Below are 21607 nucleotides of genomic sequence, written 5' to 3' on the forward strand. Positions count from 1 at the left end.
TAAGACGGATCTCAATGGAAAAGTCATTACTAATGACGATGATAAAGAGATTCCTGACGCTGTTAACACATTAATTTTTACAATAGCCCAACATTTCATTGGAGACCCATCCTTGTGGAAAGATAGGTCTGCAGAATTATTGTCAAATCTTAAGTGTAGAACCTTAGCGGATTTTAGGTGGTATAGAGATACTTTCCTAACTAGGGTTTACACAAGAGAAGATAGTCAACAACCTTTTTGGAAAGAAAAATTTCTAGCTGGTCTTCCCAGATCATTAGGAGACAAGGTTAGAGATAAAATCCGTAGTCAATCTGCCAATGGAGATATTCCATATGAAAGTTTAAGCTATGGTCAATTAATTTCTTACGTCCAAAAGGTAGCCTTAAAAATTTGTCAGGATGACAAAATTCAGAGGCAATTAGCCAAAGAAAAGGCTCAAACAAAGAGAGATTTAGGTTCTTTCTGCGAACAATTTGGTCTACCGGCTTGTCCAAAACAAAAGAAAAAACAATCCTCTAAAAAAGAAATCCATGAGAATAAACCGGTCAATACAAAGAGATTTCCAAGGAGGAGATACTCACACAAACCATCAACCAGTAGAGGAATGGAAAATCCTAGACAAAAAACAAAATAAAAAATAACATGCTACAATTGTGGAAAACAAGGCCACATCAGCAAATACTGTAGGCTAAAAAAGAAGTTAAGAAACCTTAACCTAGAACCCGCAATTGAAGAGCAAATAAACAATTTGCTCATAGAAACCTCGGAGGAAGAAACAGAAACTTCATCCTCCGTACTTTCCGATGAAAACCTAAACCTAATCCAACAAGATGACCAACTATCATCAACAGATGATGATGATGGGCAAATCAATACTCTAACGAGAGAACAAGATCTCTTGTTTGAAGCAATCAATTCCATACCTGACCCCCAGGAAAAGAAGGTTTTTCTGGAAAAACTCAAGAAAACATTAGAGGTAAAACCTAGACAAAAAGATTTTATCACAAACAACAAATTTGATGTAAGTAACATACTCAAGAGATTAGAAAATTCTTCAACCAAACCAACGACAATCCAAGATCTCCAAACAGAGATAAACAATCTAAAAAGAGAAGTAAAAGAACTTCGTCAACAACAAGAAATTCATCAGATCATTCTTTCTCAACTTGAGGAGGATAGTGATTCTGAAAGTACCAACAACAGTGAGGAAAACCAACCAGAAAATTTAGAAGACGATATGTTTATGGGATTAATCAACAAGATTAAAATCCAAAAATTTTACATAAACATAAAAATAATTATTAATAATTTCGTTTTAGAAACAATGGCCCTATTTGATACAGGGGCTGATTCAAACTGCATTTTAGAAGGATTAATTCCTACAAAATTCTTTGAGAAAACCTCAGAAAAATTAAATACGGCAAACGGCTCAAAATTAAAAATTAATTTTAAGCTATCAAATGCAATAATTGAAAACCAAGGTCTTAAGATTAACACAAACTTTCTTCTGGTAAAAAACCTTAAGAATGAAGTAATCTTAGGAACGCCCTTCATTAGAGCCCTGTTTCCCATCCAAATATCTAATGAAGGAATAACCACAAATTATTTAGGAAGAAAAATTATATTTAATTTTTCTACTAAACCAATTTCCAGAAATATAAATCTTATAGAAAATAAGATTAATCAAATTAACTTCTTAAAAGAAGAAGTATCTTTTAATAATATTCAGATACAACTGGGAAAATCCCAAGTAAAAGAAAGAATTCAATCTTTATTAAATCATATTGAATCGACCGTTTGTTCTGAATTGCCACATGCATTTTGGGATAGAAAGAAACATATTGTCGATCTCCCTTATGAGAAAGACTTTAGGGAAAAACAAATTCCCACAAAAGCCAGACCAATCCAAATGAATGAAGAACTTCTTCAATACTGTCAAAAGGAAATCAAGGATTTGCTTGATAAAGGCCTAATCCGGAAAAGCAAAAGCCCATGGTCTTGTGCGGCTTTTTATGTTAACAAACAATCTGAGATTGAGCGTGGAACACCCCGCTTAGTCATAAATTACAAACCATTAAATCAAGCATTACAATGGATTAGATATCCTATTCCAAACAAAAAAGATTTGCTTAACAGATTAAATTCTGCAAAGATATTTTCAAAATTTGATATGAAATCTGGATTTTGGCAAATCCAAATCCAAGAATCAGATAGGTACAAAACAGCGTTTACTGTACCTTTCGGGCAATATGAATGGAACGTGATGCCATTCGGACTGAAGAATGCCCCTTCAGAATTTCAAAAAATTATGAACGATATTTTTAATCCTTATTCAAAATTTGTCATTGTCTACATAGATGATGTTTTAATCTTTTCCCAAAACATTGACCAACATTTCAAACATCTCCAAACCTTCATACATATCATCAAACAAAATGGTTTGGCAGTCTCCAAATCAAAAATCAATCTTTTCCAAACTCGAATTCGATTCCTTGGTCACAATATATATCAAGGTACAATCATTCCAATCGAAAGGTCAATAGAATTTGCTAGCAAATTCCCCAACCAAATCTTAGACAAAACCCAGTTACAAAGATTTCTAGGTTGTCTAAATTACGTAGGAGAATTTGTCCCCTATTTAAATAATATTGTCAAGCCATTACATGATAGGCTGAAGAAAAATCCGCCTCCTTGGTCTGACATCCATACACAAACGGTTAAAGAAATCAAAGTCAAAGTCCAATCCATTAAATGTCTGTATCTTCCTATTCCACAGGCATTTAAAATTGTCGAAACTGATGCTTCAGACATAGGTTATGGTGGCATCCTCAAACAAAGAGTCCATGGCCAAGATCATGTCATTGCATATACATCAAAACATTGGAATCCTGCACAATTAAAATATTCAACTGTTAAAAAAGAAGTTTTAGCAATTGTTTTGTGCATTTCCAAATTTCAATCGGATTTATTAAACCAAAAATTTTTAATCAGGGTTGATTGTAAATCAGCCAAAGATATTTTACAAAAAGATGTTAAAAACCTTGCCTCAAAACAAATTTTTGCACGATGGCAAGCAATTTTAAGTGTCTTTGATTTTGACATAGAATACATCAAGGGCACCTCAAATTCACTACCTGACTACCTTACCCGTGAATTCTTACAGAAAAGTGGTAATGCCTCCTAAGGCATCGGGAATCTCCCTACGGGGAGGAAGGAGTACAGGCAAAGGAGCCAGGCTGGCTCTTCCAGAACCAACCATGAAGAAATCATCTACCTCTTCTGGGTCACCAACCCAGGCTGGGTCATCTACCCAGAAAACCAATTTAGAAGGGTCATCAACCCAGATTGCCTCAACCAAACCTGAGCCATCCACTCAGGAATCTCCCAAACCGGCAACCGCCAAACAAACATCGGCCGACTATGCTTGGCCAATTGAAACCCTTCAGGCCCTTCAAGACATGGGTCTGACCAAATTTCCAAAAATAATCAAAAAATCTTGGGCAGACATTGCCTTAGAATCTGATGATGAATCTGAATCAAATTTACAAACAATGATCCAAAATGCGTCAATGACCAAAACAGCCACCAATACTAAAGGAAAACTACCTCTAGCCAAAGCTCAAACACCACCTACCAAACAAACTAACAATTATATTTATAAAAATAAATTGTTAACTGTTTTGCAGATGGAACCTGAATTTTGGGACAAAAATCCCTTCAAGGCGACGGCCAAGGCTTTCCCACCAGGATTTCACTACAAACCAACCACCATCCTGAAGACAAGAACTTTTTATGAATTGATTTTGGTAGATTCAAACTCAGTATCTATCAAACATTTCAAAGATCCAAAAGACCAAACCTTAAACACCCACTCAACCATCCAAATACTAAAAGTTCTTCAACCAAGACACTTTGGTTCGGACTTGAACAAAGGAAAGAGATTTTTAGTTCCATTTGATCCGGTAGGTTATACCTATTGGGATTACGTTGATGCTTGGACCAAGGTGTTTTGGCACCAAAATACCCGCTTCAAGCATTCATGGCTGATATATTTCAAGACTAACACAATTTACAATTTTCCCAATTGGTTTTTGCAATGGTGGGACTTCTTTGGACCAATCCCAGAGATATTCCCAGAAACGGTCCAACAAGGATTTTCCCAATTTAAGAAACAATACAATTCGCAGGAATCACGAATTCCAGCAGATCTTAAATACTTTTCAAGCTTTGCACTGTCATGGATATTCTCATGGCAATATCGTTACAACAAGACTGAAAAGACAAACCAATATCCATCACTACAAAGACACGCATTTGTAAAATGGTGGACACAATTTGACTCATCCAAAGCGGATCCAGAACAAGTAAAACTATGGTTCAAATCCCATCCAGAATTCCTCAAAGCGGCTGATCCAGAGACTTCTGTGTTTTTGAACCAAAAGTCTCATCTGGCAGCATTTTTAGCAGGATCGACATCAAAGGAGGTCTTAGCTAAAAATTTGAAGGAAGTTCTACAAATGTTACAACAGGAAGAAGAAGCTTCATCCTCAAAGAAGGAAGAAACAAGTTCTGCCGAAGAAGACGAAGAAGATCCCTTTTACCAAAACGAAGATGATTGTTTTGGTATCTGTTTAGATTTAATTTAATTTCGGTCACAAAACCGTCTGTTTGTAATTAATGTGTAATTAATGATGGACAATACTACCTGTCCTGTAGCCATTAAAGTCCCGGTCAAAACTACTTGTCTTGTAACAAACAGTCAAATAGTCCCGGTCAAAACTACCGGCAACTACCGGTCTTAGATTTTTGGCTATATAAGGAGTCCTCAAGTATGTTGTGAGGCACCCTTTCATTTAGTCATTTTTCAGGTTTCGGAAGAGAGGTGCTCTGAAACAAGATTTTTGTAAGCGCTTCTTTCTAGATTCAATAAATTTCTATTTTTCATCTTTCTCTCTTCTCCCTTCACCGATCCTGTGCGGCTCTGCCGCCGCTTCGGTTTCTTTGTTTATGAAAACCTGGGTTTTGTAAGCCGGTCTCCGGTGTGACCATGATATCTGTTTTCAAGTTTATATTTTCATTTCATTAATCATACTGCATTCTTACTTCCTATCTGTCCGTTTGATCCTACTCCGCTGACCTCTATATATATATATATATATATATATATAAAATTTAATAAAAAAATAACTTAAATATTTAAGAGTTAGATCTATAATTTTTTATTTTCTTATAATTAGTTTTATAATTTTAACATTATTTATTTATTTATTTATTTATTAAAATAATTATTTTAAATAATTATAAAAAAATAAAATTAAATAATTAACAATTACAGAACATCTGTATAATGAATAGAATTATATTTACTTAGTGAACGGGTACACGGACTGGGAGATACATACCTGATGCTAATCCCACTTTTTCAAGTTGGGGAAAATCCAATTCTTAACCCCAACTTCGATCAAATGGATTTTCTTCATCTAACTCAATACGGGATTAGACTAGTATTTAGGAGTTCAAATTTTATTTTCATGCCTATTTCCTTCCTAGAATGTATAGGCATCTTCTCATCGGAGATATCATGCAGGAAAAAGAGAAGTAAGTCAAACCATAAATTCTTTTTATTAGTATTGAGTAGCTACTTTGATTGTAAAATATTAATTAACAGATGAAAAACAACAGTGATTTTTTTTTTAAAAAAAAGACATATCTAAGTTTTGAAGTTATTTTTTTTTGTTTGGAAAAGAAAAAAAATTCTCCTCCCACAAGTATACAAATTAAGCTTTAAATAAAACTTTTCTTAAATTGTATAAACTCAACATAAAGTAAGGAAACGATTATCACGACTATCTTTATCTTTTAATTTATCTGTTGTTTAATTTCTATTACTATTGTTGGTGAATATTTTTTTAATGCTTTGTTAGTTCCATGTAGACTATTTTTATAACACATTAACTATCCTTTTAAAAAATAAAACATTAATTATAAAACAATTAACATATTTTATTTGAAGTTTTAACAATAAAATGAAACATATTAATTATAAGGTGATTGAGGCAACACGTAATTAATATTTTCAAAAAACACAAGTGCATTATTAATTTCTTTCTTTCTCTATATTACATATAAATATTAATTTATTTCCATAGCTCAAAAACATATTAAATACTAACTGATATCTTCCAATAAACTTAAAAAATTGTTGATAATATTCATTATTATACTTAATTTTCATTGATGAGTACTCACCGAACGATCAATCGTCTTTCATTATAGAGAATCGATCGGATGTCGGAGCAATTTATCATTTTTTCTACCATCTGGATGCATGTAAGATTTTTTACATCATTTTGATCAGCAAAAAATCGATTAAACCTTGATATTATTAGAAGATACCAGCACACTTTTGTTGGACGACTATTGTTTGTGGTTGCATCATCACTGCATTCGTCATCCTTGACTTTGTACCGTGATACCCCACATGTGGGGCACTTACGCATTTCTGCAAACTAATTTTTGTACAATATGCAATCATTAAGGCATGCATGGATTTTCTTGAACTCCATTCCCACAGGACATAAAATCTTCTTCGTCTCGTACTGATTTTTCGACAATGTGTTTTCTTCTGGAAGCATCTTCTTCAATAACACAAGGAATTCAGTGAAGCTTTTGTCACTCCACCCAAATCTTACCTTCAAGTTCACCAAAGCTAACAGCACTGACAACCTTGTAATTAAAACTTGTGCATCCCTCATACAATGGCTTCTTTGAATCACTTTCTATTTTCTCATACAAAGGTGCATGTGCTTGATAAAAACAGTCTTGTCCAAGATCACAAATCATGTCTTCTATACGATCTCCGATGTCTTCATCAATTGGCTTAGTGCGACAAATTGTTGGCAGTTCCCCATGCCATATTCATTTTGTGTAATTCGGAACGATCTCGTGACATATAAGATGTGATCTTATTTCATTCACTGAGTGGCATCTTCCGTTTACACATTTAACACATGGATAGAAAAATTTTCCCCCCAAACTTTGTGCATTATGTTAAGTAAATTATAAGAATTGTTCAACCTTAGTCTAATATTCTTCACTGATGCGTAATGCTTTCATCCAACTTTGATCCATGTTTCCCCTTTGTTGTCACACTTCATTAAGTTATCCGTCATGCATGATAACCTCACTTTTTTCATTAAAGGTGTGATCCTATCCCATTAAGGAAAACATTTTTATAGTAGATTCATATGTAAAGGTTTCTTTTCTTTTCTTAGATTTGACAAAATTTCAACAACATTTATTGATCTCCGGGAACACAACATGAAAGCAGTGACATGTGCCACATCCACTACAGTCAAGTATGCACCCGAAGAGCAAAGTGAAATGCATTATACCAAAATTTCTTCAAATCTTAGAAAAGAAAATTTACCTATACGTATGAATCAACTATAGAAATAAGTCTTCTCAAACTGTCCAAATAGATAATTCAAGACTCAATACATCGATTAATCCAAACTATTTGTATTAATCGATGTATTGAATCTCAAAAGGAAAACTAAAGTTCACTCACAATGCACGTAACTACTAATTAATACAATACTCATATATCAACAAGCATGTAATAAGCACAACAGTGTCACAAATAAATACATACTTCAGAAGCTGATGACTAATAACCAGAAGGAGTGCGGTGATGTAATGCTATAGTATAGAAAAATGTTGACTTGATTACACTGGTAGTAAAATATTGTTAAGCTAGTTACAACTGTTAGGACAGTTGTAAAGAGGAACAATAAATAGACCCTTAAAAGGGAGATTAGGGCATGGACTAGTTTACACTGTTTGTAGATCAACTAAGCGAACAAGGTAGTGCCATCTATCCATTTCCCTCCACATAACTCCATGTATTATTCACAAAATAGAAAAAATAATTCAGTCACCAGATCTGAATCCTAACAGAATTGCCATTAACGCCTACCTCACTAACAAAATGCATGATAAGAACATTCTAGAACATGTTGAGTGATGATTCTACTAAAATAGAACCATAAAGGATAACACTATAAGGTCTAAGACACATAATCCTTCCATTTCTTTGGTGCTAAAATTGTCCTTTTATGCCTTCTTCGCATTTTGTTGTCCAATTGCTCGCTGTCCATATTGGTTTGCATCTTGCTAATGGACTTGGGCATATCAGCTTTAGTATAGTTGATTATAATATTCATCGTTGTCCACATTTGTGTTATTTAATTAATTCAAAATCATGGAATGAAATGTATGAATCATTTCATCTTGTGAACTCTTTTTCTGCTTTTAAGTGTGAAACCAAATGAAAGTAAAAAAGTGGACCTCTCCCTGTTGTATTATCCATGTTTGCAGTCTTTGGTCTGTTATGTAAACCGACAAGTAATTCTGCATTTCAAATGGAACGGTAAATTGCTGAACTAGTTTTCTTTTCAATGTTTTTCTAATTATATGTAGCAGTGTGAGTATGTTAAGGGTATATTTGTTCCTTTCCATAACGTCCCTCAAAGCTAAATGCATTATTTCTTGCGCATTTTTGAGGTTTAAAGACTTGACACAAAATGTTAAATGGCTTGCCTTGTTTTTGTCTGTAGCCTGAGATTCCAAATCCACTATATGACCTAAATAAATGAGGTTCTTGCAAGTTGAATCCATGTGAAAAGTTATATAAAGATAACAGAACATAAACCATGTGAAAAGTTCAATGTTGTTGTTTGTGATGTTGAGGTTTCATTCAATTTCCAGCAAACCCATATTCCAGTTTTCAAATCAATCGCTAGTTATATAGAGAACCAAGTCTAAATTTTCCCATTTTACCTTGTCTACATTGCATTAAATCTCCAATTTGAGATGTGAATTTTCTTTTTGCATGATTTATAGTATTTGAACTCTTCATCAACTCAACTAGTCAAAGGATGGGTATATATGATCCATTCCATCATATGAACATGTGGGGGGGGGGGAAGCAACTTTAAAATTGATGGAAGCTTGAACTCAATTGCTCCCTAATTGTTAATGATTAAGCCTAGCATGTAGAACAAGGTAACAATGTGGGAATTTCTCTTTTGTTAGTGAATTAGCATTGTTTTGTGGGAAAACTTGTTTACAAAAGTCTTTTGAATTTTATTTGTTTAGTCTGAATGTACTTTTCACAAATGAAGGGAACCTTTACATCAAGATTTTTCATTTTTTTATTCCTTATTTGTACATGTTGTTATTTTTGTTTTAAACATGCAAAAACATTTGAGGATTGATAACTGACTAACTGCGATTTATAAGTATATTTTGGAGTTAAAGTATATAAGAATTTATATTTTTTCTCTCTTATTTTTTGTACAAATAATTATTATTTTAACATTATTTAAGTTTTTGTGCAAAAAATATTAAAAGTTGATGAATTTATGATGCTTAATGGGTAAAATAAAGCCCAAAAGAGAAAATTGAAAATCTAAAGAAGCGCACTTAGCGCGTCCCAGGTGCTCAGTGTGAGGCTCAGGCTTAGTGGGAACAACACACATAGTGCCAACAGGATAATTCAAGAAAGCAAGACTAATTCAGGAAAGAGTCGCGCTTAGCGCGAGTCACGTGACAAGTGCGACAAGTGCACTCATTGTGATTACAACACGAATACCGTCATACTCGCTAAGTGCGACAAGTGCACTCATCATGAAGGTTACGTGAAAACTAAGCTGATCTACACCTATAAAAGAAGGAGAGAAGAAGGAAAAAACAAAGAAAATTTAAGATTATACAATTCTTTATAGAAGACAAATGCTAGAAGAAGGAGAAACAAACATTAGGAGTCATTCCTTCCCTCCATTTCCTTTCTTATCTATTCCTCCCTTTACTAAATATTCTCCTCTTGCAATTGTAATACCTCATATGACAATAAAAGGTTAAATCTCTCTTTGTTGGGAACTTGACAACTAACTACTTTTGATGTAATTTTCTCTTCTTATCTATTTAATAATGTTACTTTTGTATTATCCTTTCTTGTGCTTAATATTATTACTTATGGTATGACTTGATCACCCATTTGCATGATAAGTTTTAGGAGTAGCGTTGGAAAATATTATTTTCTAATAAAACTGGAAAATGACATCTAAATAAAGTCATCACTAAGGATATGTTGATTTTATTTAGCCTGTTATACATCTCTTCTTAATGCAATTTACTATTTTATCTCAGCAAAAAGATTTGGGAGACAAGTAGATAAACTAGACTCTTTCACTAGAGCGATCTTGGTTAAAGTATATTAGTAGATGCATGTGTAAATTGAATAATTGTAAATAAAAAAAAACATTAATATTACATCAAGAGTAGCTTTGGTAGGCTAAGTTCCCAACATTCTCATCTTTTGGATTTAACTTCTATAATAATATTAGCTTTTCTCATTTTTTTTTCTGTTTTCAAGTAATTAATTTAAATTCATGTTTAATTTATTCTCTTCTTTATTTTAAATTTCTACCAATTTAATTTTCTGTTTTTCTCATACTCTTTTCAAATCAATTTAATTTCTTTAACTTCTTTTATTAATCAAATATTCATCTTCTTAAGTATAAACACAATTTTAGTGGATTTGACACTGAGACTTGTTTTAACTTTACTACTTGAGACGAATTTGTGCACTTGTCAATCCATCAACAAGGATAAAATGAACAAATAAAAATAAAAAACAAGGAGTGATTACAACAATTTATATCGCCTTTATCTATTATTATAGATTATTATTATTAATTATTAAATAATGATATTTTTTGTGTTTATTTTGGAAATTTACTTAAACTTTAAAATATGCACACATAAATTATTAATTATAATATCTAACTTGTTCAAACACGTCTACAATGATATTTGAACATCTATTTTTTTTTTCAACCTAGCTAAAGCCTATCATTTCTTTTTCTTTTTTTTATATTATACCTAAAAATATCTATATTTCTCTCTCTCACTGGTGTTTCTTACTATTTTGGATATTATTTGAGTTTAATTAATGACAAATAATTATTGATTAGATTTTATTTAATTCTCTCAATTGAATTTCAGATTAATTAGGGTTCATTTTTGCTTTTGAACATGAAAGCTAAGATAAATGAAAAAGAAGGATTTTGGCGGTCCAAATATTATTTTCCATATGTATATTCAGTTTATTTAAAATACATATGATCAACTCTATATTTGTTCGGAAGAAGTGTAAAAGTTGAAAACTTTGAACGCTTTTCCAAACGAGTTTATACACATTGATCAACTCCAACCCTTTATCCTACGCTATTCTATTAAAATTAAATTGGCTAGTTCTTAATGTTGAACATTGTTCTTGCCTTATGAAAAAAAAAATGTAGAACGTTGTTCTTAGGAGTATGGTGCTGGTTTTGGCAAATTCTTTACAAGACCACAAAGCAAGTTACTGTCTGGCATATTGTACTCGTCTCTAAGAGAATGCTCAGGGGACAAAACACTAATGTATAACTGCTGGCCAAGATAGCGACTTTCAGCAATATCCGATCTTAGGTTCCACATCCCAGCATTGTCGAATGTCAACATGATGGCGGCCCAACATTTTGGGAACACATGAACTGTGTGTCTGCTCACGGCATCTAGAAGGTTGTAGGACTTCCTCTTCTCTGGGGTCCAAGTGCCTGGCTCTATGCTGTAAATATAAAAAATGAGAAATTAAGAAATATAATTAATTAATTAATTAAGCATTCATTCATATATATTCGTTGTTGAAAATGCATGCACGATGATATTTATGTAAGTGGTGGGTGGGGCTCGTGCAATCAATATATGTAAAGAATGAATGAATGCTTACTCACCCGAGTACGAAGAACGAATAACCATCCAAGTGATATGATTGGATTGTTTTTTCAGGGTTCTCAAAGATGATTTCGATGAAGTTGCGATGGGTAATGTTAAGAACATTTGGTTGTACGGTTACAGCGTTTCCAATGTTAGGTGATGGGTTGTCTGGGATAGTATCATATTTGAAAACCTTGTCCGAAATTCCAAAGTATTCAGCTAGCTTGAGTGGAGTTTCGGGATCGACATGTGAGACACCATTAAGGGCATAACGAAGCTTACCGTTAGACTTACTAACTGAGTTAACGAGCTTGATAGTACGAGTAATGTTGATTTGACCATATTTGTAGGAACCCTGAGGGTTGGGCCTGGCGGCACTAGCAGTGAGATTCCAACGGAAGGTATGGAATTGGTTAAGAGACCAAGCCCAACCCACTGGAGCCGGGGGGATGTCGGGTGAGGCAGGACCCTTACCATTTGTGTAACGAATGATACCTTTACCTATTAGAACAGTCTTGGTGAAACGTGTGGAAGCCACCATGTAGTAATCCTTTGGTTCCTTGTCCGCTGTAACAAGCACAGAAAAACATTCCCCTACATGCACATCAAGAGAGTCGTACATGTTTTGCACCACGTGGGAGCCTTCCATCTCGACAAGCTTCATGGAATGGCCTTGGATCCTATAGTTTAGGGAGTTCTTAAGGCCAACGTTGCATATTCTATATTTGTAGGTCTTTGCAGGCTTCATGGTGAAGAGTGGTTCGTCTTTTCCATCACCTTTAGCTGTTTTGCCATTGATAAGGACACCTTCAGGCCTACCAAGAGAGCGCCCGCTATCCAATAACTTCCTCAGAATGGTGTGACTCTTTGTGTACCAGTCACCAATGAGAACGGTGTATTCATCCTCAGGATCTGGGTAAGGCACAGGAATAAGCAAGCGACTGTTTACACGAAGGCCACCAAAACCACCAGCTGCCCTATGCATGGCTGTGCTTGGGTAGTAGAAGTAACTGCCTATTTGGTCCTTCACCTGGATACGATACGTGAAGTTTGTCCCTGGAGGAATGGGGCAGTTAGTTCCTGCAACCCCATCTTGCCATGAATTCTTTCTGTGTTGGATGCCATTCCTGCAAAAATTAGTTTAAAATGAACAACCATGCATTAAATCTCTCTCTCTCTCTCTCTCACACACACACACACATATATATCTATATGTACCAAGTGAAAAGGAATGGCTCATCAAGATTATTGAAGACATTGATAACTAGATTGTTGTTGCTGGTGGAATTGATATTGGGTCCTGGAAATTGGCCATTGATGAAAATGCCTTGTTGGGGTATACCCAATGGAGAGATGGTGCCGTAAGTAACATTCCATGTAAAGTAGAGATACGGGTCTTCACCCCGGACCACGGTCAATAATGATTCGATCCATAGGCATGACAATACCAGTAACATTACCCTTTTCATCTCGCTTGATCTCGACCGGTCTCTGTTCTTTATTTTAATATTTTCTCTTCAAAGGTGGTTCCTTTGCAATTAATTACTTCCCTCGCTATTCCACAGTGGAACAAGACTCCTCCTCTTAACATCCTCGTCAATATATACCCTGCAACCCTAGCTTGCCTTATGTATATTTCCTCCTGATTTTGCCACCATGCAAACTACACGGAAACATCTCTCACTTTCCATTACTTTATGCTCCTTGGAATGCGTACTTCCTTTCAGCCTTTTCCGTTTTCTCCGTCAAAGCAATTTTTGTTCTTATAGTTAGAGGAGTGACATATTACTATATTAGTCATAGTTAGAGGGGTGGCATATTATTAGATTACTTTCCCAATACAGAGAATGCTACCATATTAATTATTATTGGAGTAATGATTATTTTACACCTGAGTTTTCATGATTATTTTACAAGTGTGGCTAATTGACCCCTGGTGAAAATGTTTTCATGCCAAAAGAATTTTCACTAAAAAAACTTTTCGTTTTGTAGCCAGAAATGAATTGAATAATAAATTTTCCACATTATTTAATTTTATATTCATTTATATTGTAAGAAGTACGTGGTATATTTACTTTTAACTTTTTATTATGAGAGTAAAAAAAGAAAATAATATTTAAACTTTTTCTAATGTGATACGCATGATGTATTTTAATTTCAAGGATTTACCTTGTAAGGTGGAAAATTAATGTCACACCATATTATAATTATTATGACTTCATTCTCGTAAATCTATACAAACTCAAACTTAGGAACCATTCCTACGGCTACAGGCGGATGCACATGCAATCTTGTGAGAGAAATTTTTTATACTTAATATATTTAATAATTTTCATTTTTTTCTCATAAAAATTAGTGTTGGTCTCATAAAATATTTTTTTAAAAATAAATAGAAGTAAAAGTTACAAGCTAGAGACAAAATAAAAATTAAATTGATACTAATTTTAATTGTATTACTTATGGAAATATATTAAGAGTTTATTTTAAAATAATTATTTTAAAAGTCAACAAATTTATCATACATGATTGTGATTAAAAAATGATAAAAAATTTTACATTCTAATTTATAATCTTTTTTTCTCATATATTAATTATTATATTACCATAAACATAAGAGACATTAAAGCTAAAAATTACAAATAGATAACATATATTAAAAAAACAAGAATTAACATACATGATTTATAATAATATAAATTATTTGAATATGCAAGATTTAATGCAATAAAATTCAATAGCAAAATAGAAATATAAACACACAAACGCAATAACGCTTATATTTCCCTTAGTTAATATAATATCTTTCGAAGATATATAAAGTTTCCAAGTCATCTCCCAAGAGACTTACACAATATCAAGCCAATTATGCACAATTCATTAACTAAGAATATGACATGTAAATAAAGGAATAGTCACGTTAGTAATCCCCAAGAAGAATGTATATATAACCATTTTCAAACCTTTTAAAGCCAATGTTGCAATCAATTAGTATTGGGATTGGGGAATGTTTCTAGGACAAAATCCACAAAAAAAATCCGTTCATTGCAAGAGTTCACATTTTTATAAAAGTTGGGAGTGCAAAGGCATCACTATGGAAAAGGAAATACCAACTACGTTGGCACCGAGAACCTACCAATCATTTACAGCGCGCCAAATATTGTTCAACACAAATTAATTATAGCTAGGAAACCAATATTAAGCATAAAATTAGTTACTAGCACATTATTGTCTTACAATATCTAATTACAAAGGAAATGAAATTTCGGAGACCCACATGCTACAAAGAGCGAAAATACGGTATTCTATGCTAAAATCAACAGTTTCTATCAATCATGCTAATCTGTGTTAAAATCAGCTGTTCTAGAAAAGCTCATGTACATTCCCAACAATTGCTAAATCTATTTCATCCAGGAACACATCAGCTTCTACCTTTAATTTACATGTAATCACAGTGTATCTAGTATGATACAGTCTACTCAGCTCAGTTTGGCTGTCTTTCCTCTCTAATCAATGATAAGAGTTTTGTCGCAACCATTGTATATATATAAATCATAGTCAAGATTTCTCTGACTGCTTGGAGAGCTCTTTATCAGCAAAATGAAGAAGTCTTCTTAGTCTTAGAACCATGTCACAGTGGAAAGGAAGTGCTGTTCGCCGCTCTAAGTACGTGGGACTTACCGTCATCCATGACAAGGCATGAAGCTCTGCTGCAAGAGACTCCAGAACCAAGTGGGTCTCAATTTCAAAATCTTTAGCTTCCCAGCTTAAACTTCTACCACCTTGCTTGTTAATTCCTCGGACAATCTTCTCTTGGGGGATGTTAGTACCTCCATAATAATCAATGAGGCTCACTGACAGTATAGAGGGCCATTCTTCTTTTTGGTTGCTTCTATAGTCCTTCCTCATGGAAGGTACTGCTTTTGAAACCACAAATCCAGTAGAGAGCGGAAGAGCAGAACCCTTGCTGTGAAGCAGATGAGCTAGTGGTGGTGACTCTGCTGTGAGGCATGTGGGGAGTTGAAGAACTGTTGGAGGAAGGAACCGCATGCTAGGAGAAGGAATTAGAATATATGCAGAAGACGTAGAACCAAGAGACTTCACTGGAGTGAAACCTTCTATGTAACCTGAAATAGACAAACCACCACCACCACCACTTTCAGTTCCTCCTCCAAAAAGTTTTTGCTATCAATACTTACATGATTTACTTCATTAACAATATTAAAATATGAGGCAGCATTGCAAATTCAAAATTTTGTTTCTTGGTTGCTTGTGAAATTCTAGAGAGTCCATTCTCCAATTCCTTTGTACAACTATAAGTTTTTTTATCCAGAAATCCTAAGTTGAAAATTGTTAAAGAGAAAGGACAGAGGCATATTGAGACTGGAACCATGTGTCTGAATTGCTATCAATACTTACATGATTTACTTCATTAACAATATTAAAATATGAGGCAGCATTGCAAATTCAAAATTTTGTTTCTTGGTTGCTTGTGAAATTCTAGAGAGTCCATTCTCCAATTCCTTTGTACAACTATAAGTTTTTTTATCCAGAAATCCTAAGTTGAAAATTGTTAAAGAGAAAGGACAGAGGCATATTGAGACTGGAACCATGTGTCTGAATACAGCACGAATGAGTTTATATAGGCTTATTGCACTTGTTACAAATAAATGAAGGATATTTGATTTCCTCTAAATAAGAGATTATGTGCCTATAAACTATATTTATTACAATGAATGCAGAATATCAATACTGATTCTCAACAAGAATAATGATGAAGTCTATCCATACTGAAAATCCATAATAGATTCAAGTACTTGAAGGATATTTGTCTGAATTTCCTTTATTTATGTCATATGCCAAAACAGGATTTTAGTATATTAGTGCAATGCAACTTTGAAAAATGTAATCGTCACAAATTTGTAGCTGTAGCAAAGGTATGTTCAATGTCAAAGTGACAGTAAGTTTGTCAAAAAATTTCTGGGCAGTGCCAACTGTTTTTATATGGACAGCATTGCCATTATTGGGGATGGTTTCAACGAAATAAATAAGTTGAAAGCTTCCCTTTCAGCTGATTTTCAGATTGAAGACCCTGGGTCCTTAAAATATTTTTTGGGGGACAGCTTGGACGATCAAAGAAAGGAATTGTTGAGTCACAAAGAAAGTATGTTCTAGACCTTCTCAAAGAAATTGAGATGTGGGTAAGTGGGTTGCAGGAAAGCTTAAAACTCCTATAGATCCTAATCAAAAACATGGAAGTGAAGACAAAGAAAATTCAGTAGATACAACTCGATACCTTAGATAATAGGGAAGATTAATTTATTTATCTCATATCCGATGGTGGCCAGACAGCCTTTGCAGTAAGTTTAGTGAGTCAATTCATGCACTCACCACATGGAGAATACCTTGAGGTAGATTACAGGATTGAGGTAATTAAAAAGTGCTATGAGCAGATGATTATCTTTTAAGAAAACTGAGCAGCAAGGCATTGAAGTGTTTATGTTGAACAAACTAAGAGAGAGAAAAGAGAGAAAACTGAAGAAAAGTTAAACTGATTTTTATTGATCTGAGAAGTTAGTTGCAGTTAGTTACATACAGAGGTATATATAGACCTCTGTCCTGTTAACCTAACAAAAAACAGATTCTAACTAACTAACAGATTCTAACTAACAGAAACTAAGAATATAGCCTTGTATCCTAATGAGGTCCCCCCCTCCCCACCTCAAACTCAAGGGGAAGAGTTTTCAGAAGAAACACTCTTCACATTGAGTTTGCCTATGAGAACTTCAAATCTTGATGCAGAAAGAGGCTTAGTGAGTACACTAGCCCACTGATCCAGAACTGAAATATGGACAATAGAAAGTTGCTTGGCCAGAATCTTCTTCCTTACAAAAAAAACATTCATTTCCATGTGTTTTGTACGGCTGTGAAATACTGGATTGTGTGGAATAGAGACAGCACTCTGACTGTCACAAAAGATTACAGGAGTGGTGAATGGAACTTGTAATTATGTCAACAAAGTATGAATCCAAGTCAATTCAGTGAAAGTCTGAACTATGCTGCGATACTAAGCTTCAGTACTAGACCTGGCAGTAACTTTTTGCTTGCGATACCACTAAGATATTAAATTTGGACCAAGAAAAATAGCAGTCCCTGAGGTAAGCGCCTGTCATCCACATCAGATGCCCAGTCAGCATCACAGAATGCTCAAATAACCAAGGGCTTTGTAACATAAGTGGTTTGAAGAAGCAGACCATGAAACAAGGTGCCCTTCAGATGCCTTAATATTTTTTTCACCAATGTCCAGTGAGAATCCAAAGGGACAGCCATAACTTGACAAACTTTGTTGACAGCAAAACTGATTTCAGGTCTAGTAAAGGTAGCATACTGTAATGCACCAACTACAGATCTGTATAGAGTTGGATCATGAAAAGCATCAGCACCATGTCTAGACAACTTGCAGTTGGAGACACCATTGGGGAAGAAATAGAGTCAGCTTCAGCCATGTCATGTTAGTTTTGTGAAGTAAATCTCTAATGTATTTGCTCTGAGTTATCAATATAGAATTGTTGGATAGATACTTGATTTCCAAACCCAAGAAATAATCTAAATGACCAAGCTGCTTGAGTGAAAAGGCAGTGTTTAGTTTGTATGTAAGCTGCTGAATCAGAGAAGTTGAGCTACCTATTAGAATTATATCATCTACATAGACTAAAAGGAAAACAACATGCATCTATTGCCGATAGATGAATAGGGATGAATCACTTTTGCTCCCAACAAAACCAAATTGCAGCAGAGTAGACTTTAGCCTGTCAAACCATTGTCTTAGGCCTGTTTTAAGCCATAGATAGATTTGTTGAGTTTGCAGACCAGTGACTTATCTGCAACTTCAAAACCAGGAGGTTGTGCCATAAAAACAGTTTCTTCAAGTGACCCATTCAGAAAGGCATTGTTTACATCAAGTTGAAATCATTTCCACCCATTAGACAAAGCAAGAGTAAGAATAATCCGAATAGTAACAGGCTTGATCATAGGAGAAAAGGTTTCATGAAAATCAAAACCATGAACTTGATGAAATCCTTTGGCTACCAACCGTGCTTTGAACCTGTTAATGGAACCATCAGCATTTTCCTTCACCCTGAAAACCCATTTACAATCAATAGCTTGTCTCTTAGGAGGCAATGATAATAAGTCCCAAAGTCTTATTCTTCAGCAAGGCATCATACTCTTACTGCATAGCAGTAAGCCAGTCTGTATTTGCCAAAGCTTGTTTTACAGTTTTAGGCTCAGAATGGGTAAGAAACAGAGAAGGATGTAACCTAGGATTGTGAATTCCAAATTTAGACCTAGTTTGCATAGGGTGAGTATTTACTGGTACAAAATTTGGTACAGAAACAGACTCTGAAGAGGATGTAGCAAGTGTAGTTGACTCTGAAGTTAGAGGCTGAACAGAGACAGGTGCAGAGGAAGTAGAATTTTGAGGTACAGAAACAATGGTGATGGGAGAATGAGCTGGTAAAGGAGAAAACCCAGGGAGAACAAGGGGAATAGAAGCTGTATCAGCAGGTGACATTTGAGATGATTGAGGTATCGATGTGACAAAAGGTGGAAAAAGATTAGGATTGAGACTAAAGTAGGAAAAGCTGGTGATGGAATTAGTGGAAGGGGAAACAGATCAGATTAGAGAAACCTTAATTCATTGTACAAAACAACTTTAGAAATGTACACTCTACCAGATGAGGATAAGCATTTGTATCCCTTGTGGGAAGAAGAATACCTCAGAAATAAACATTCTTGAGATCGAAAATTCAGTTTTTGTGTCTGGTATGGTCTCAATAAAAGAAAATAGGCACATCCAAATGTTTTAAGAAAATGATAATCAGGATTCTTATTAAACAAGGTAACAAAAGGAATAGCAAATTTGAGGGAAGTGGTGGGAAGCTTGTTAATGAGGTATACAGCTGTAGTAAAGGCATAATCCCAAAACTGCAAGGGTAAAGATGCATGATGCAACAATGTAAGACCCAAGTCGACTATATGTCTATGTTTTCTTTCAACCACACCATTTTGGTGATGAGTGTGGGTAGTCAGTCTGTTAGAGATGCCAAAGGAGGCTACAAGAGTAGAGAAAGGTCTGTATTCACCTTCCCAATCAGACTGAATACTCTTAATTTTGGTGTTAAGCTGCAATTCAACCATGGACTTGAAAGCTTGGAAAACAGAAATGGTTTCAACCTTGCACTTCATAGGAAATATCCAGGTATACCTAGAGAAAGCATCAATGAAGGAGACATAATATTTATAACCAGAATATGAGGTAATATGAGAAGGTCCCCACAAATCTGTGAAAATAAGCTCTAAAAAGGAGAATAAACAGAAGTAGAGCTATGAGAGGGTAATTTATGATATTTGCCCATACAGCAAGAAGAACAAAATCCTGTGGAACTTTTATTCAATGAAGAAATGTTACAATGAGTGAGAACAACTTTCATTACATGATCATTAGGATGCCCTAACCTAGCATGCCGAGATTAGCAACATTGAAAGAAGAAACAACAGAATTAGACATTACAGTAGAGCTATTATTATTAACAGTGAGAGCTGAACTAGAGAAGTCAGCATTTGAAATAGTAGATGCAGACATCAGCAGTGAAGGACTCTTGAAGCTTGAGATTATGAAAGGAGTAAAGTCCATCAACACCAAAAACTCCTTTAAGAAGGATCTTATTGGTCTCGTGAGATTTAACAAGACACAAATGAGGATGAAATTCAAAGAAAATAGAATTAACTTTGGCAAATTGACTAACACATAACAGATTTTTCAAAATTGAAGGAACATGTAATAATTTGTGAAGTTTAAAGGTTATGCCAACATCATTAGGAGACACAAATGATGAGGAACCAATGTTAGAAATACTTAAACCTTCACCATTGCCTATGAATATCTGATCTGGTCCATCGAAGTGGGTGAATTGTTTAATATTCTGTGTCACCAGTCACATGAAAACTCGCTCTAGAATCTGGAATCCAGGTGGTACCAACTTGACCATTCCCATGAGAGGATGAATTAGTGAGCATTGCACTGGGTTGGCTGTGACCTGGAGCAGGATTCTTAGAATTCGGATTAACCCAGGTGTTGGAGGTTCTGACTGAACCAGTAGAGTAGGGGATGGGTCGAAGTATGGTAGGATCAATGAAAGTTAGAGATTCGTGAGGTTGAAAGTTCACATCAGACCTAAAATGACAAACATTGATAGTGTGCCCATATTTAAGACAGATTTGACATTGGAAGTTTGCAAATTGTCCACTGCTGCATCCTCTGCCGAAGACACCACCACCACGGCCAACACCTCAGTCCGAAAAGGCACCGCGACCATACGAACCTCAAGAACTACCAGAATCACCAGTTTTATAAGCGTTTGGATGCAAATATCCTTGAGTGTAGTTTAACAAAGCAGAACTTATCACATGGGCATCTCTGTTGTAGCGCGAGTCGAGTTTCATGACCATAGAGCAAAGCTTCAATTTCTACGATGGATGGAGTGTGCTTTTTACTTTCAATAACAGAGACCACCGGCGCGTAATCAGACGGTAGACCTTCGAGGAGCGCATCAACGCATTCCTCGTGACGAACAGGAACGTCGATGTTGGCAAGTTCATCAACATACCCTTTGATTTTGCACAAGTACTCCTCAATCGTCTCGTTGTCAAAAGTAACTGCTCTCATCGCAGTGCGAAGCTATCGCACACAAGATTTCGTATGAAGGCTAAAGTACATGTGAATTTT

At 34.8% G+C, this 21607-nt stretch overlaps 2 protein-coding genes across 3 annotated transcripts in view; both read right to left on the reverse strand.

The window, feature by feature from the left end:
- Positions 1 to 11141: 11141 nt before the first annotated feature.
- Positions 11142 to 13292, reverse strand: LOC114381896 (L-ascorbate oxidase homolog). The gene is made up of 3 exons (XM_028341120.1): positions 13042 to 13292; positions 11841 to 12950; positions 11142 to 11674 (listed from the first exon to the last, which is right to left on the reverse strand). The coding sequence occupies exons 1-3, from the start codon at positions 13290 to 13292 to the stop codon at positions 11377 to 11379; spliced, it is 1659 nt and encodes a 552-aa protein (XP_028196921.1). The 3' UTR covers positions 11142 to 11376.
- Positions 13293 to 14998: 1706 nt separating this feature from the next.
- Positions 14999 to 21607, reverse strand: part of LOC114381894 (mediator of RNA polymerase II transcription subunit 13-like) — a 55890-nt gene continuing 49281 nt past the window's right edge. For both annotated transcript variants that reach the window (XM_028341119.1, XM_028341118.1), the window contains exon 22: positions 14999 to 15947. In XM_028341119.1, the coding sequence (XP_028196920.1) occupies positions 15379 to 15947 (569 nt within the window). In that variant the 3' untranslated portion in view covers positions 14999 to 15378. The remainder of the gene's footprint in view (positions 15948 to 21607) is intronic.

This window comes from Glycine soja, chromosome 13 (genome assembly GCF_004193775.1).
Source record: "Glycine soja cultivar W05 chromosome 13, ASM419377v2, whole genome shotgun sequence".
NCBI classification, from domain to species: Eukaryota; Viridiplantae; Streptophyta; class Magnoliopsida; order Fabales; family Fabaceae; genus Glycine; species Glycine soja.

Bases quoted from the DNA above. Each gene is read 5' to 3' on its own strand.
- LOC114381896 (XM_028341120.1), bottom strand. From the start codon at position 13,292: ATGAAAAGGGTAATGTTACTGGTATTGTCATGCCTATGGATCGAATCA. The intron at 12,951-13,041 runs GTACATATAGAT...TAATTTTTGCAG, and splicing joins GAGCCATTCCTTTTCACTTG to GAATGGCATCCAACACAGAA. The intron at 11,675-11,840 runs GTGAGTAAGCAT...TTATATTTACAG, and splicing joins TATTCGTTCTTCGTACTCGG to CATAGAGCCAGGCACTTGGA.